The sequence below is a fragment of the Xiphophorus hellerii genome, chromosome 23 (genome assembly GCF_003331165.1).
Source record: "Xiphophorus hellerii strain 12219 chromosome 23, Xiphophorus_hellerii-4.1, whole genome shotgun sequence".
Classification (NCBI taxonomy): Eukaryota; Metazoa; Chordata; class Actinopteri; order Cyprinodontiformes; family Poeciliidae; genus Xiphophorus; species Xiphophorus hellerii.
This window is the reverse complement of record NC_045694.1, coordinates 19,628,080-19,642,730: the sequence shown is the minus strand read 5'-3', so window position 1 is coordinate 19,642,730 and position 14,651 is coordinate 19,628,080. Positions and strand designations below refer to the sequence as shown.

General features: G+C 42.9%; 1 protein-coding gene across 2 annotated transcripts in view; it reads left to right on the top strand.

Annotated features, from left to right (window-relative positions):
* sh3rf2 (SH3 domain containing ring finger 2) overlaps positions 1 to 13,929 on the top strand; it is a 28,618-nt gene extending 14,689 nt beyond the window's left edge. For both annotated transcript variants that reach the window (XM_032555200.1, XM_032555199.1), the window contains exons 6-11: positions 10,733 to 10,854; positions 11,015 to 11,185; positions 11,832 to 12,103; positions 12,194 to 12,501; positions 12,583 to 12,887; positions 12,979 to 13,929. In XM_032555200.1, the coding sequence (XP_032411091.1) occupies positions 10,733 to 10,854; positions 11,015 to 11,185; positions 11,832 to 12,103; positions 12,194 to 12,501; positions 12,583 to 12,887; positions 12,979 to 13,159 (1,359 nt within the window). In that variant the 3' untranslated portion in view covers positions 13,160 to 13,929. The remainder of the gene's footprint in view (positions 1 to 10,732; positions 10,855 to 11,014; positions 11,186 to 11,831; positions 12,104 to 12,193; positions 12,502 to 12,582; positions 12,888 to 12,978) is intronic.
* Positions 13,930 to 14,651: the final 722 nt, after the last annotated feature.

The following is a 14,651-nucleotide window of genomic DNA, read 5'->3' as shown; positions in this document are numbered from 1 at the left end:
ATTCACCTGGTATGGAATTCCTTTTCAAATTAGAATTTTTTTTTCTCAACGGGACTTTTGGTTTCTAATGTCATATGTATTTATAACAGGGGAATTTCAATTTCTTACAACAAAATTATCTGAGGAAGGGACTTTTATTTTCTGATGAGACATGTGCTCCAACTCAGTTTTTCCAGTTCTTATCAGTGTTTGTGAAAACTTTTGAACTACCGCTGCCAAAATGGCATATGTGGGAGTGTGTCAGGCAGGACATTTCTGAAACATGTATGACAATGTACTCAACTTGTATCTATTTAATAGTGGGTGTATTCAAGTTTGCACTAGGACTGGGGACAGTCCTAAATATTTAATGAACATGTAGGTCCTCAGATATTTGCTACTTAAATTTGTCCAACTAATTCTCTTTAAATGCAGATGCACACTATTTATTACAGTCAAGAGTTTTGGATAATATTTAAAAACCAGTCAAAATGTTATATGATGTCTGTAATCTTAATCTGGCCCTGCTTTTTGGAGCAGCACCTTCTGTTTTGAATTTATTAGGATCCCTACATTGTCAAAAACTCCCACAAATTAAAATGACTCTCCAAATGTAAGTTTGGAAAGTTAAAAATGTAGTCTTATATGGATATTGTTTGACTTATTATGAACCTTCTGCTGCACGGAGCTCTGAAATATGTTCATTTGCATTTCATTATGTGCGGATCAGTAATTGCTGGTTCAGCTAAGCAAACAGAGCTTTGCTCCCACTTCATCGCCACAATCCTCTCAGCTTGGATGCGGCGCAATGTGCCGTGTCGTGAAGTTGCTCAGCTGATAGAAACACAGAGACATGTTGATGAAAGCAATACCATGGAAACAGGCTTAAATCCTAAATGGTCTAGTGCTCATCTGTCACTAAAAGTCTCTATGCTTGGACTTACAAGGCAGATGCAGACTTTGGTCAAAGAGTTGTCCAGCACATGCAACATTTGTCGCACAGACAGTTTTTTTCATCGCGTATGTGACTGTTTTGTCGAACTGCACAGCAGGTCAGTCAGCGTGTCGAACGATTGTAAGTTTTTTTGTCTGACATCTTAAAAATACTTCATTATTGTCAGACGTGTTTTCACAAATACTGGTTCTTGTGTTCAGATAATATTTAGATATTCTGACAACATTTCAGAAAACATCACACTCTGTCAGTGGTGGTAGTGTGATGGGATGACACTGCTTGGTTACTTTTAAGGCCCGTTTGATTTGCTGTAGTTGATGAAGCCATATATTTTGCTTTCTAGCAGGAAATCCTGATGGAGGTCATTCAGCCACTAGTTTCCGATCCAAAGCACACCAGCAAGACGGCAAGTGAATGACTTAAAAATTATTTGAGTTGAGGGATTCGAGGGGACTTTGTTAAAGTTGAACTTACGTTCAATGGAAATGTTTTGTCATGACCCATAAAAGACTAAGCATGCACGTTGTGGCTGAATTGAAACAATTCTGCACAGAGTCCCTTCACATTAATGTAAATGAGTCAGAGTATTATCACTCAGACATTCAATGAAAGTATCTGCATCAGACCTCACAAACCACTTATTAGCACTAAAAAGCTGGACTCCTCATTACTCTCTCATGCAAACCATAGAGGTTTCAGTCATCCCTGACAACATTTGATGTCACCCCCAACTTTTCATCACCTCCTCTGCACCAAGTGACAGCGGTTATAGTCTGAATCATATTATGGATTTGTTTTCTCTTTATTGAAATGTCTGTCTGTGACTGTCTCCATTCAGTCACAGACAGGGTTACACTGTCTCCATGGATTACACTAATCCAGTTTTGTTTAGACTGAAGCAGGGTGTGTCTATTTTGGGATTGGTTTTACAACTTCCTGTGATTTTATTATAGATGCACATTATACCCATTATCTATACTGCATTTGAAGTACTCACCTTTAGCTCATCAGCAGATGAGTTACTATGGGAAGCTCATTCATACCATGTTACTGTGTTGTGACAGCTAGTATTGGGGAAAAATGGGCCTTGTTCCTGCTGGAAAAAGGCATCCCCACAGCATGATGCTACTGCCACCATGCGTCACTATGGTGATAGTGTCTTTCAGACGATAAGTCAAACCTTTATCGCGTGGTTTAGATATGTGGATATGAGACAGTTTGTTTTGAGGGGTCTCAAATAGAAATTGGGATGAAATAGTTTTGAGAACAGTTGGTTTTGTCCTTAATAATTGCTGAACATTCACTATTAGTTTGTGTTTCTGTAAAAGCGGATCTTATGACAACTTGGTTCATGTTGTATTCTCTTCTACATCTCTTTTAAAATGCTGGCTGCATTCAGTTTATAAGTGTGCAGTCTGGTTCCTGTTTTTAGATTAACATTTTTAGGCTTTTTTTTGGCCTTTTATTTCTCCCTCGTCTCATTGAGACATGTGGTCTCATTTTCAAGAGCAATCGGTTTTAAACTACCACACGAGTTTACAATATGTTAGTACAAACTCTGCAACAAATTAACAGAAAATAAAATGCAAGATGGGAGCAATAGGGATCAGCCATGCAGTGATTCTTTCACCATTAAGGCCTCTAGTTTTGATGTCTTTGTTGTCGGGTTCAAAATATCATGCTACATTTATGAGGGGACACATTTAAGAAAAATATTTATCCCTTGACAAAATATAAAATACATTTCCACATTCAAGCTGGCAGTAAACTTGGAGGTGATTAGAAATTAAAGTTCTGACAATTGAAGACTTTAAACAAAGTACTGGTATAGCATTATTCACTTATTAGTACAGCATGTGTCTTAATGGCAGTTTGTTAGGATGAGCCAAAGACAAAAGGCCGCTCTGTTCAGCTTAAGTACTCACAGAACATCTTGAACAAACCCTTATTACAAATCTATCCTGGTGACGCACCCTCAGAAAGATTTATTATTTCAGCCATGAGCAGCCGAGGGTTCAGCAAATTCAAAACAGCTTTGATTTTGCTCTGCCAAAGTGAAACACAGTACGATTTGAAGCAATTTTAGAGAAGACGGTGACATGAGTTTCAGAAATAAACATCCTGAAGGATAACCTTAACCCCATGTAGTCCTTACCATAACATCTTTCCAGCTTTGTCAGGATCTGTGTTTTCTGTGTTCATTTAGAGTTTTTTGTGTCCTTGCGTCTCTTCGTTGTCCTGTCCTCCCCTTGATTGTTCCCAGGTGTGTCTCGTCTCTGTGATTACCCTCCCGTGTATTTAACTCCACCTGTGTTCTTTGTTCCTCGTCGGGTCCTCGTCTATGTTTCGTCAGTGTTTCCTTGTGCCTGCTTCTTGTTGCTGGACTTATTTATAATTAAAATCATCATCATATTCATCTTACCTGGGTCTACAGCGTCTGCCTCACCAACCCGCACCACACCTCATGACAGTAGGACCCGACCAAACCGAACGGTGAGGCACGCTATTTTTACATCATGGACCCAGAAGATGTTAAGGAACTCACGGAAACGATCGGGGAATATAATCAATCAATCAATCAAATTTTATTTGTATAGCACATTTCAGCAGCAAGGCATTTCAAAGTGCTTTACATCATAACAAACACAGAATCACAATGCAATATAGAATCAATCATTAAGTCAAGTTACATCAATAAATTTGTAATTGATTACATTTCAAATACAATTTTAAACAGGTGGGTTTTCAGTTGAGATTTAAAAGAAGTCAGTGTTTCAGCTGTTTTACAGTTTTCTGGAAGTTTGTTCCAAATTCGTGGTGCATAGATGCTGAAAGCTGCTTCTCCTCGTTTGGTTCTGGTTCTGGGGATGCAGAGCAGACCAGAACCGGAAGACCTGAGATGTCTGGAAGGTTGATACAATAAAAGCAGATCTTTAATGTATTGTGGTGCTAAGCCGTTCAGTGATTTATAAACTAACAACAGTATTTTAAAGTCTATTCTTTGAGCTACAGGGAGCCAGTGGAGGGACTTTAGAACTGGTGTTATGTGCTCTATCTTCCTGGTTTTAGTGAGAACGCGAGCAGCAGCATTCTGGATCAGCTGCAGCTGTTTGATTAATTTGTTGGACAGACCTGTGAAGATGCTGTTGCAATAATCAATACGACTGAAGATGAACGCATGGACGAGTTTCTCTAGATCTGGCTGAGACATTAGTCCTTTAATCCTGGAAATGTTCTTCAGGTGATAGAAGGCCGACTTTGTAACTGTCTTTATGTGGCTCTGGAGGTTCAGGTCAGAGTCCATCACTACTCCCAGGTTTCGGGCCTGATCGCTGGTTTTCAGTTGTAATAACTGAAGCTGTGCATTGACTCTAGATCGTTCCTCTTTAGGTCCAAAAATAATAACTTCAGTTTTGTTTCTGTTCAGCTGGAGAAAGTTTTGGCACATCCACACATTTATCTGTTCTAAGCATCTGTTCAGTGATTGGATGGGCTCTGAGTCACCTGGTGACATCGTAATGTAGAGCTGTGTGTCATCTGCATAGTTATGGTAGCTAATATTATTTCCTGTTATAACCTGAGCTAGTGGGAGCATATAAATATTGAATAAAAGGGGTCCTAGGATTGAACCTTGGGGTACCCCACATGTGACCTTTGACCTCTTTGATGAAAAGTTTTCAATTGAAACAAAGAAATCCCTGTTCTTTATGTAGGATTCAAACCAGTTAAGCACTGGACCGGAGAGTCCGACCCAACTCTCCAGTCGATTCAGTAATATGTCATGGTCAACAGTGTCAAAAGCTGCACTGAGATCCAACAGAACCAGCACTGTGGTTCTGCCACAGTCCGTATTTATATGGATGTCATTGAACACTTTTACCAGGGCGGTCTATAAGGAGGCGATGGCCAAACCATACGCTGCCTGCAGACGGCTCGGTTTCGCCATTCGCCTGGGACACCTGCTGGACTACTGGGTTCCTCGTTTTCCGCACCCGGGGTTGGTGGAGTTGCAGAGGGAGGCAGAGTGGGAGCGTATGGCGGCTCTAGCCGTCATGGCTGGCGAACCTCTGCCTCCCAAGCCGCACACGTTCTCCGCCAGCCCAGATCCCGCTCCAGTTCCGGGACCAGCACCTCCAGCCGGCGCACCCGTTCCAGCCGGCGCACCCGAGGCCGTTTCTGCCGGCGTTCCAGCCGGCGCACCCGAGGCCGTTTCTGCCGGCGTTCCAGCCGGCGCACCCGAGACCGTTTCTGCCGGCGTTCCAGCCGGCGCACCCGAGGCCGTTTCTGCCGGCGTTCCAGCCGGCGCACCCGAGGCCGTTTCTGCCGGCGTTCCAGCCGGCGCACCCGAGGCCGAATCAGCCGGCGTTCCAGCCGGCGCACCCGAGGCCGAATCAGCCGGCGTTCCAGCCGGCGCACCCGAGGCCGAATCAGCCGGCGTTCCAGCCGGCGCACCCGAGGCCGAATCAGCCGGCGTTCCAGCCGGCGCACCCGAGGCCGAATCAGCCGGCGTTCCAGCCGGCGCACCTGAGACTGAGACTCCCTGTGTTCCTACCGAGACTCCCTGTGTTCCTTCCGAGACTCCCTGTGTTCCTTCCGAGACTCCCTGTGTTCCTTCCGAGACCCCCTGCGTTCCTCCTGAGACCCTGACCTTCTGCGTTCCTCCTGAGACCCTGACCTTCTGCGTTCCTCCTGAGACCCTGACCTCCAGCGTTCCACCCGAGACCCTGACCTCCAGCGTTCCACCCGAGACCGAGACTCCCTGCGTTCCACCCGAGACCGAGACTCCCTGCGTTCCACCCGAGACCGAGACTCCCTGCGTTCCACCCGAGACCGAGACTCCCTGCGTTCCACCCGAGACCGAGACCCCCTGCGTTCCGACCAAGACCCCCTGTGCTCCACCAGAGACCCTGCCTCGGGGGGCTCGTCGTCGCCGTCTGTGGGCGGCCCCCGGGACTCATCGCCACCTCCAGCGCCGCGGACGGCCGCCGGACGGCCTCCGTGGTTCCCGCCTCCAGCGCCGCGGACGGCCGCCGGACGGCCTCCGTGGTTCCCGCCTCCAGCGCCGCGGACGGCCGCCGGACCGCCTCCGTGGTTCCCGCCTCCAGCGCCGCGGACGGCCGCCGGACTGCCTCCGTGGTTCCCGCCTCCGTGGTTCCCGTCTCCGTGGTTCCCGCCTCCAGCGCCGCGGACGGCCGCCGGACTGCCTCCGTGGTTCCCGCCTCCGTGGTTCCCGTCTCCGTGGTTCCCGCCTCCAGCGCCGCGGACGGCCGCCGGACCGCCTCCGTGGTTCCCGCCTCCAGCGCCGCGGACGGCCGCCGGACCGCCTCCGTGGTTCCCGCCTCCAGCGCCGCGGACGGCCGCCGGACCGCCTCCGTGGTTCCCGCCGCCGCGGACGACCGCCGGACCACCTCCGTGGTTCCCGCCTCCTTTGCCTCCGCCCACCCTGTGGGTAGTTTTTTGTTTGTTTATGGACTCTTGGCCCTTCTTGTGTTTCCGCCCACGATGGTGGGTAGTTTTTTGTTTTTCTGGACTCTGGCCCCCCGTCCAGCGCCCCTCCGCCCACCCTTGTTGTGTTTTTGTTTTTTCTGGACTCTGGCCCCCCATCCGGCGCCCCTCCGCCCACCCTTGTTGTGGTTTTTTTTTTTTTTTGGGCGTCTGGTAGCCGCCCTTGAGGGGGGGGGTACTGTCAGGATCTGTGTTTTCTGTGTTCATTTAGAGTTTTTTGTGTCCTTGCGTCTCTTCGTTGTCCTGTCCTCCCCTTGATTGTTCCCAGGTGTGTCTCGTCTCTGTGATTACCCTCCCGTGTATTTAACTCCACCTGTGTTCTTTGTTCCTCGTCGGGTCCTCGTCTATGTTTCGTCAGTGTTTCCTTGTGCCTGCTTCTTGTTGCTGGACTTATTTATAATTAAAATCATCATCATATTCATCTTACCTGGGTCTACAGCGTCTGCCTCACCAACCCGCACCACACCTCATGACAAGCTTAATCTGAGTTAAAACTTAAACTAAATAGGTGCTCCAAAGGATAAATTGATTAATGCTTGTTATATGTCATGTAATAAAAAATTAAGATATCAATGTTAAAACTTGGTGGATCTGGGCTGATATATATATATATATTTTTTTTTTTTTTACAAAGGCTGGGTCAGATCATTTTTTTTGTGTTTGTCAAATTAATTATATAACCATTATTGCCAATTTTGATGACATTGATTTAATTAAACCTTTGATAAACATGCTCTGCTACATTCCACAAGTAATTTTAAACCAATTAAACCAACCAAGTTAATAATAGAACCAACAGTAACATACGATAAGCAGACCATCTTGACCCTTCTCCTGATACTGAATTAAAATAACAGAATTTACTATTTTTATGTTGAATGTAATTCAGGTCTAGTTTTTATTAAAGTGTTACCTTCACATACAATAAACATTATATCATTTAACAAACCTTAATCCCATGTAGTCCTGGCCAAACGTTTCTACGGACTCATTTAAATGTCATCTGAAAAGTTGTCATTTGAGTCAGGCCTGCAGTCGGTAAGTTTTTGGAATAGCCCAGACCTTCTCACAGTTGAAAACTTGGGCGCTGCTCTTAAAAGCCTGGTTAATACTCAGGAATCAACCAGTTTGAATAAATATGACCAGTTCTAGTTGTGGTTGAATAAACAGTCAGATTTATGCCTAGGTTTAATTGTCACTACAGTGAGCTTGTGGTTGCTGAACAATTTCTTAAGGTTCATTTAACCGCATATTATATGTGTCTGAACATGCATGTATAATTTTGCATGATTCACTTAAAGACCCAAATCAGTAAAACATTTATGCCGATGGTGACTCTATCCAAAGTTTTAGTGTGAACAGGATGAATATTGATATCCTCACACTCAAAGCGCCTCATGTTTGCGTAAGTCTTTAAGCACAGAGGGAAAAAAACTGAACAATTTGGAAGGAATTTAAATAATTCAAGAGGTGATAAAAGTATTTTTGTTGTTGTTGTTGCATAATGTTGCAGAAGAATTTTTGCACAGGAGTTTTGCATAATTGTAAGAAACTGTGAAATGAATCTGCTGCCTTAGAAAGGATATGTAAACTCAAACTTGTGAGGTCCTACAATAATGGTTATGATTGTTTTGGGTATAATTGTGTGTATGGAGTAACGGATGTGAAAGAAGAAATATAAAACATTTTCCTCTGAACGATGGATGACGTAGAACAAACTATGTATCTTAACTTTCTCTCACAGCTCAGCCATTTCTCATTACTATTTTAATTATCATTATTTAATAAATTTATTTTAATTGTTTAAGTATCCAGTCCTGGAAACTTGCGCTACAGCTTAATAATTTTGGACTTTGTGCTTTTAGGATTTAATGTGAATTGAGAGCCTGATGCGAGCTGCATTTAGGAAACAAAATGCCCACAGGCCAGCAGTAATGCTTTAAGTAGAAGATGAGTGGGGGTAAGCTATAAATAGTACCAAATGTCTGTTATGACAAAAGATAAAGGGCAGCACGAAAGTTTCTCCACCCACTTTGTAGCGACTGTATTAAAATAATGTGAGCAGGAGACAGTGGCGGAAGGAAAAGCAGAAACATGTCTAGTCAAAGCCTTGTTAAAACCATCATCAGTGTTCTAACAAGAGGGATTAAGCTCTGAACTGGATCTTTAACGGTTGGCTGGCTCGCCGCCGTGTCACTCCCTGTCATTCACCGACAACGTCATGGCTGACTCACAGCTGGCTGACATCTAGCCTGGAAAAAGTTTCCCAGCTTCTCAGCCTTACACAGAGAAACTATGTTCATAGACTAACTATTCTGAACAAGCTTTCGTTCATTTATATTTCATGGTGTATTCTACGTAGCTTTATGCATGTGCATCGTTATTGCATCAGCAATTTGAAAGTAAAAGGCTTTAAGCACTTCAAAGAGTAAATCATCAAATCGTAAACGCTACGCAGACAGATGAGAAAGTAAAGGAGCAGAGCGATTATGATGCTAGCTGTTTGCAACACAGCTTATTTTTGTCCACTTAAAAGTTATGTGCTGTTGCTTTCAAAGTGTCTGATCACAGGCTTGTGCAGCTGTAAAAGATTATGAGGAGAGATGATGAACAAAACCTCATTAGGATAGCAGAAAAATTATGCTTTTTATTGTCATTTTTAGACTTTATGAGAAGTCTCGCAATCTTATTTCTTGTTTAAAGTCATAAACAAATTTTCTCTACAAAAGCTTTTTTCTAGCTAAGTAAGTACTTCTGTTATTATGCAAAATAAATATTGTTTGTTTGCACCAGACACTTTTATATCTTATGCTGTGTTGTTAAAGCTTTTTTATAAAGTCTGTGCCAGAGAGGAAACAGATTAACCATTACAACCATTTTGGTTGACAACATGGCAAATTTTTTTTAATTATATGTCTTAAATGCTGGTTTGACTAAAGTTCAATTAAGCTAAGTTTGTTGCTGCGTGGTGGAAAAGAAAGACAAATATTATTGGATTATTTTTCAAAGTTTCTGTTTTATGCGTAACTTCTTGAGTGAATTTTTTCCCCCTAAGCTTCATATTTACATTCACAGAAAAACAGAGTAAATTCTTCCAGTTATCAAATCAGCTTGAGATCTGAAGTTTTTATACTTTAGATCTGTGATTTTCCTTCTTCATCAACCAGTTTTGCTCAGTCTGAAGCCTACAGAGGAGTTTCATGGTTGTTTCAGTGACTGCAAGTTGCCCAGATTCTGTGGCTACAAAACAAACCCACAGCTTCATCTCTCCACCACCATGCTACCAGCTCTTCAGACAAACTAGACTGCTTTTGTCTCTCTTTAATTTTACAGTCAAGAACTGTAACAATAAACTTGCTAACTGAGGCTTGCAGAGTCAGATTTTGTGCATCTTTTTAAGCATGACCCTCTTCTGGCTTTGGGTGATTTTGCTGTTAAAGCCCATCCCAGTTTGATGGATTTAAGTAGCAATACCTGACAACTACTTTTCTTTCTAAATCCAATGGAAGCAGTCATGGTGTACTTTGCATGCTGCTTTTCTATTTTGTAGTTATTTCTGTTTGGTGAGTAATGAAAGTTCAGAATCTGCTGTGTGATTTGGAAATGTAGGGTAGATTTGAATAATTTTCCCATCTGATCTAGAATAAATGTTTATTTTTGTGCTACTGTTTAAGACCTCGATTTTGAAATATGAAACTTAAACTCCCCTACTTTAAAACAGTGTAGCACAAAAGTCATTTGCGTCAGTTTTTGAACTTCCTTTCAGATAATATCATCAGCTTCTCATGGTACAGAAATACATGCTCCTGTATTTATTTATTTTATTTATTTATGTGCATAATAAATAAAATCCTAGGACTTACTGGGTAAAAATAACTTCACAACTTGGCAATCATAATTTCCCAATCATAAGAGCTGTACTGAATTTGTTAAAATACCCTGAGAGACACAATGAGACATCAGCTGTCTACGTCGGACAGATCAAAGGAATATCAGCTGTAGTAATAGGTTTTGCACAGAAATTTTCCACTTTGTTCTTTTCTGTTCTGGTGCATGAATTACCATTAAGCTACACCCAGTATAAGTCACAGTGCATGTAGGATGAGGTTTAATGACGCCATTCGTACCCACCATCAGGTCTCTTGTTGACTCATGTTGTTAAAAAAAAAAGAAGACATTACATTCCCAGAAATGCAGCTGTGCCCTCATCTCTTATACATGTGTACTTTCATAATGCGCTGTGCATCATGCTTTCAGTTTCTTATTATAATTTCAAATCGGATTGCCTTTCAGAGTGAGAAGAAAATGACCAGTGAGACCCCGTCCACAATCTCCATGGCTCTGATGAACCCCCAAATGGCCTCCTCCTCTGCAGACGGCAGAAACTCCTCCACGCAGCAGCTCTCGATCAGCGTGTGAGTCATCTGTAAAACATAACATTATTAAGATGATAATGTATGATCATGTATGCAAGAATGAAAGTATTAAGGGTATAATAAGAAAAGCTTGAGTGAAATTTTATGGGCTATGAAAATGTGGTAACAACTTAAGCAAACCATGGGTGTGCCCCCCCAGGTGCGCTGTCCTGTACTCCTACAAACCTCGACGACCGGAGGAACTGGAGTTGAGGAAAGGAGAGATGGTGGGCGTGTACGGGAAGTTCAAAGATGGCTGGCTGCGTGGGCTGTCGCTCCGAACGGGGAAAGTGGGCATTCTTCCTAGCAACTACATCACCCCTGTGCTAAGGTGAGAGGCTGCATCTATATACATGCTAGGAGGCTTTCAGTCATGCATACATTTCAGAAATGTGGTCAAACTCAATGGAATTCAATGCCCAAATAAATAAGAGAAACAATTTTAAGATCTCTCTCTAATTTATTATTGAAGAACTTGATACACAGCTTATTAGAACCAAACACCTCTCTTGAAGAACTAACAAAGTAATGCCAAATTGTGACATGAGAGAAAAATAATTCATGGTTTGCAAAATATTTTTCAAATAAGTTGTTTGTTCATTTGTTCTCATGAGTCAGTGCTTTGTGGAACCACCTTCCACTGCAATTACTGCTACATACCTATCAGGGTGTGTCCCAGCTCGGTCAAATTGGATGCAGAGGCTCTGTGAATATCACGTTTCAACTCTTACTGTGGCATCTTGGTTGGCATTAGTTCTGGACTTTGACTGGGCCGTTTCAAAACATGAATATGATTTGATTTGATCTAAACCATTCTATTGCAGCAATTTATTTAAGGCCCGTGTTCCCTGGTCCACCACATCATGTTAAAATCACAATAAGACACAGTTGTGTTTGTGGTTAAAGTGTGAAAAAATGTGAGAATACTCTTGTAAGGTAAAGTACTGTTTTTAAAATGACATGCGTTTTTGTTACAGAACCTCAGCCAGACTTTTGGAGACCAAAGCAGCTAACGCATCATCGCATTACAACACAGTATCTGGGAAGAAACCCACCGCTGCAAAAAGTCCCACTGTGGTCCTTGCTCTCGACAAGGTGGGCGGCGATGGAACGAAATTCTCAACAGGACCGGTGTCAACTGTGCCAAATGGAGCACAGCACGCCGCGTCCTCCAGTGGAGCTGCTAAGCCGTCCTTTTATGGGACGTCTCAAGGTTGGGACACTGTGAGACGTGTTTTCAACCCCAGAGGTCAGTGAGAAATCCGTTTCTAATAATGGGCTGCTTTATCTTGGTCAAGCAGTTGTTAAACAAAAATGCACTCTTTATATTTTATTTCAGCCTCAAACCGTCCCTCTCATGCGTCCTCTTATAACATCCCGTCCAACTCGCAACCTTTCGCACAAGTTCAAGCGTCGGGCTACTCACCTGCTCTTCAGAGAAAGAGAAACAGCAGCTTCCCATTCTCCAACTCCAAACCTTATGGCTGGATGACTGAGCCAGCAGTGCTCTCTGCTGGTGCAGTCGTGAAGGACAGGGACTGTGGTGCCTCACATGAAGCAGTATTTCAGCATCACAGGCAGCCTGCTGCAAATGCACCTCAGTCGATTTTAGTCAGACCTGACGCACAGAAAAACAGCATAGACAAGGTAATGTCAGATTCATGTTTGCCTTCGTTTTCAAGTTCTCAGGCTTTTGGGAAGGTTAAATGTTTCTTTGCATTTCCAAAGCCTCCAAAATCAGTTCGGTTCCTGACGGATGAAGAGTCTCCTCCTCCAAGACATCGGACCTCCTCTTGGTCATCTGGGTCTCAGGTTCACCCAAACTGTCGTCCTGGGCCCCTGCCTTTAGAAGTGTGGGCCCCTTCTCTCACCATGGGGAGAGACGGACCGGGGATCCTCCTCAAAGACGGGAAAGGTCCAGTTCTTAGGAAGGGCTTTGAAACGGCCGTTTCTGATCCAAATTCTAACCTGCAGAAACCATTCCACTCACAGCCGTCGCTGTCAGCCTTGTCCGCTCAGTTCAGCCCCGTCAGGTAAACTTCACTTTGGAGTCCTCACTCAGCCAAGTAGAGGCAGACCTGAACAATTACTTATCTATTTTATTTGAAATGCTTTGTTTTCCAGGCACAGAGTGACCACAACACATTTAGCCCAGACAGACTCAGAGCTCAGTCTGCTGCAAGGAGAGGTGGTCCTTGTCCACAGACCTCGCCCTGACGGACGGGTCCTCCTGACGCAGGAGAGCAGCGGACAAACAGGCATTTTCTACAACACTATTCTCCAAGCCCTTGAGAGGCTCAGCTGACTGTGTATTACTGCTAAATTAATGGATACTTTTATTAGGGATGCACCGATTGCAGTTTTCTTGCCGATTATGATCTTTAAAAAGTCCAATTTTGGCTGACACCAATTTCTTTTGTCTGATATGTTGCTGAATATAGCATGAAAGTCGCTGAGTTGGCAACAGTGGGGTGACTATTGTTAACTGCAAATATGCAGACATAACCTGGTGGGTCGGTCTATCAGTCAAACCTCTCTGACAGCAGAGCAGAAGAGAACAGTGGCTGATTTTTAAATATTTGCTGACATAGGGGGATAAGATGTGTTTCACATGTAAGTATCAGCCAATCACTAATCTCCCAAAAATAAGGAAATCCGCTCAGATAAATCGGCTGGCCGATAAATTGGTTCACCCCTAATTTTTATCCTGACTGCCAAATAACTTAATAGATCAACTGAACAAAACGAGTGTTTATGTCCAAAAACGAATCCTGCCGCACGACAATCAAATAACAGGTTTTTACTTTGGACTTGAGTGGATGTGAGAGCGTGGGTAAAGTCTTCACAGATGTATTTTGCGTCCTATAATGTGTGCGCATGTTTGTAACACGTGATATTATTCAAGTTTTGCACTAAGAACCCACTTCAGGTTCCTTGCTTCATCTGTTACACAATGGTGAGTGCCTTTGTCAAAACCCACCAAGAAAACATATTATATTTGTACATATTTAGAGAGATTAGGTAAATTATCTGTACTGCTTTTGTGTTAATAAAGTATAGTTCCAGAACCTCTAACAGTTTGGCTTCTTTCTTCTATAACCCAACCTTTCTTCAGGCCACTTTAATGAACCTGTAAGTATTTTTCATTGCAGTATTACGGCTGGGAAGCTATGACTGAATTTGCCTCAATTGAGACCAAAATGAAAGGAAAATGTTACATTGCATAGACAGCTATGATAGTCAAAACAAAAAAAGTTTAGAAGAACCAAACGCTGGTCAAGAAAACTAAATTGCTAAACTAGGACCATTAGAACATTTTTAAAGTTTATCATACCTATATACAAGATTTACAAAGGGTAACATTATTGAGAAAAACTGTAACAATCCCCAGACCTTTTTGACTGTTTCTGGCAGGCTGTCGCCTGGACTCTTCACCAATAAATCCTGCTGATTATTTCATAGACAAAATTCTAAGAGTAAGACTTTTGTGACCTCGGTAATAATTTGTTCACATAGATCAATTGAACCATTGAACTATTCATTTCATCTCAGTTTCATAGAAACTAATCACGACTTAAAAACTGCAACTTGCTGACTAGACATGGTGCCCACAAGTTCTTTTTCGTTTGTTTTTTTTTACCTATTCATTTGATTTGCCTCTGAAATATTACATATTTCAAAGATAATTAATATATTTTAAGGAAAGCAGAAGCCTCTGTAATCTAACCAAGCATTTTTGCAAATCTAATTTAAAAGTGAATCTGTTTACTCCTTTTTCAGAAAGAAAAGACAGTCCC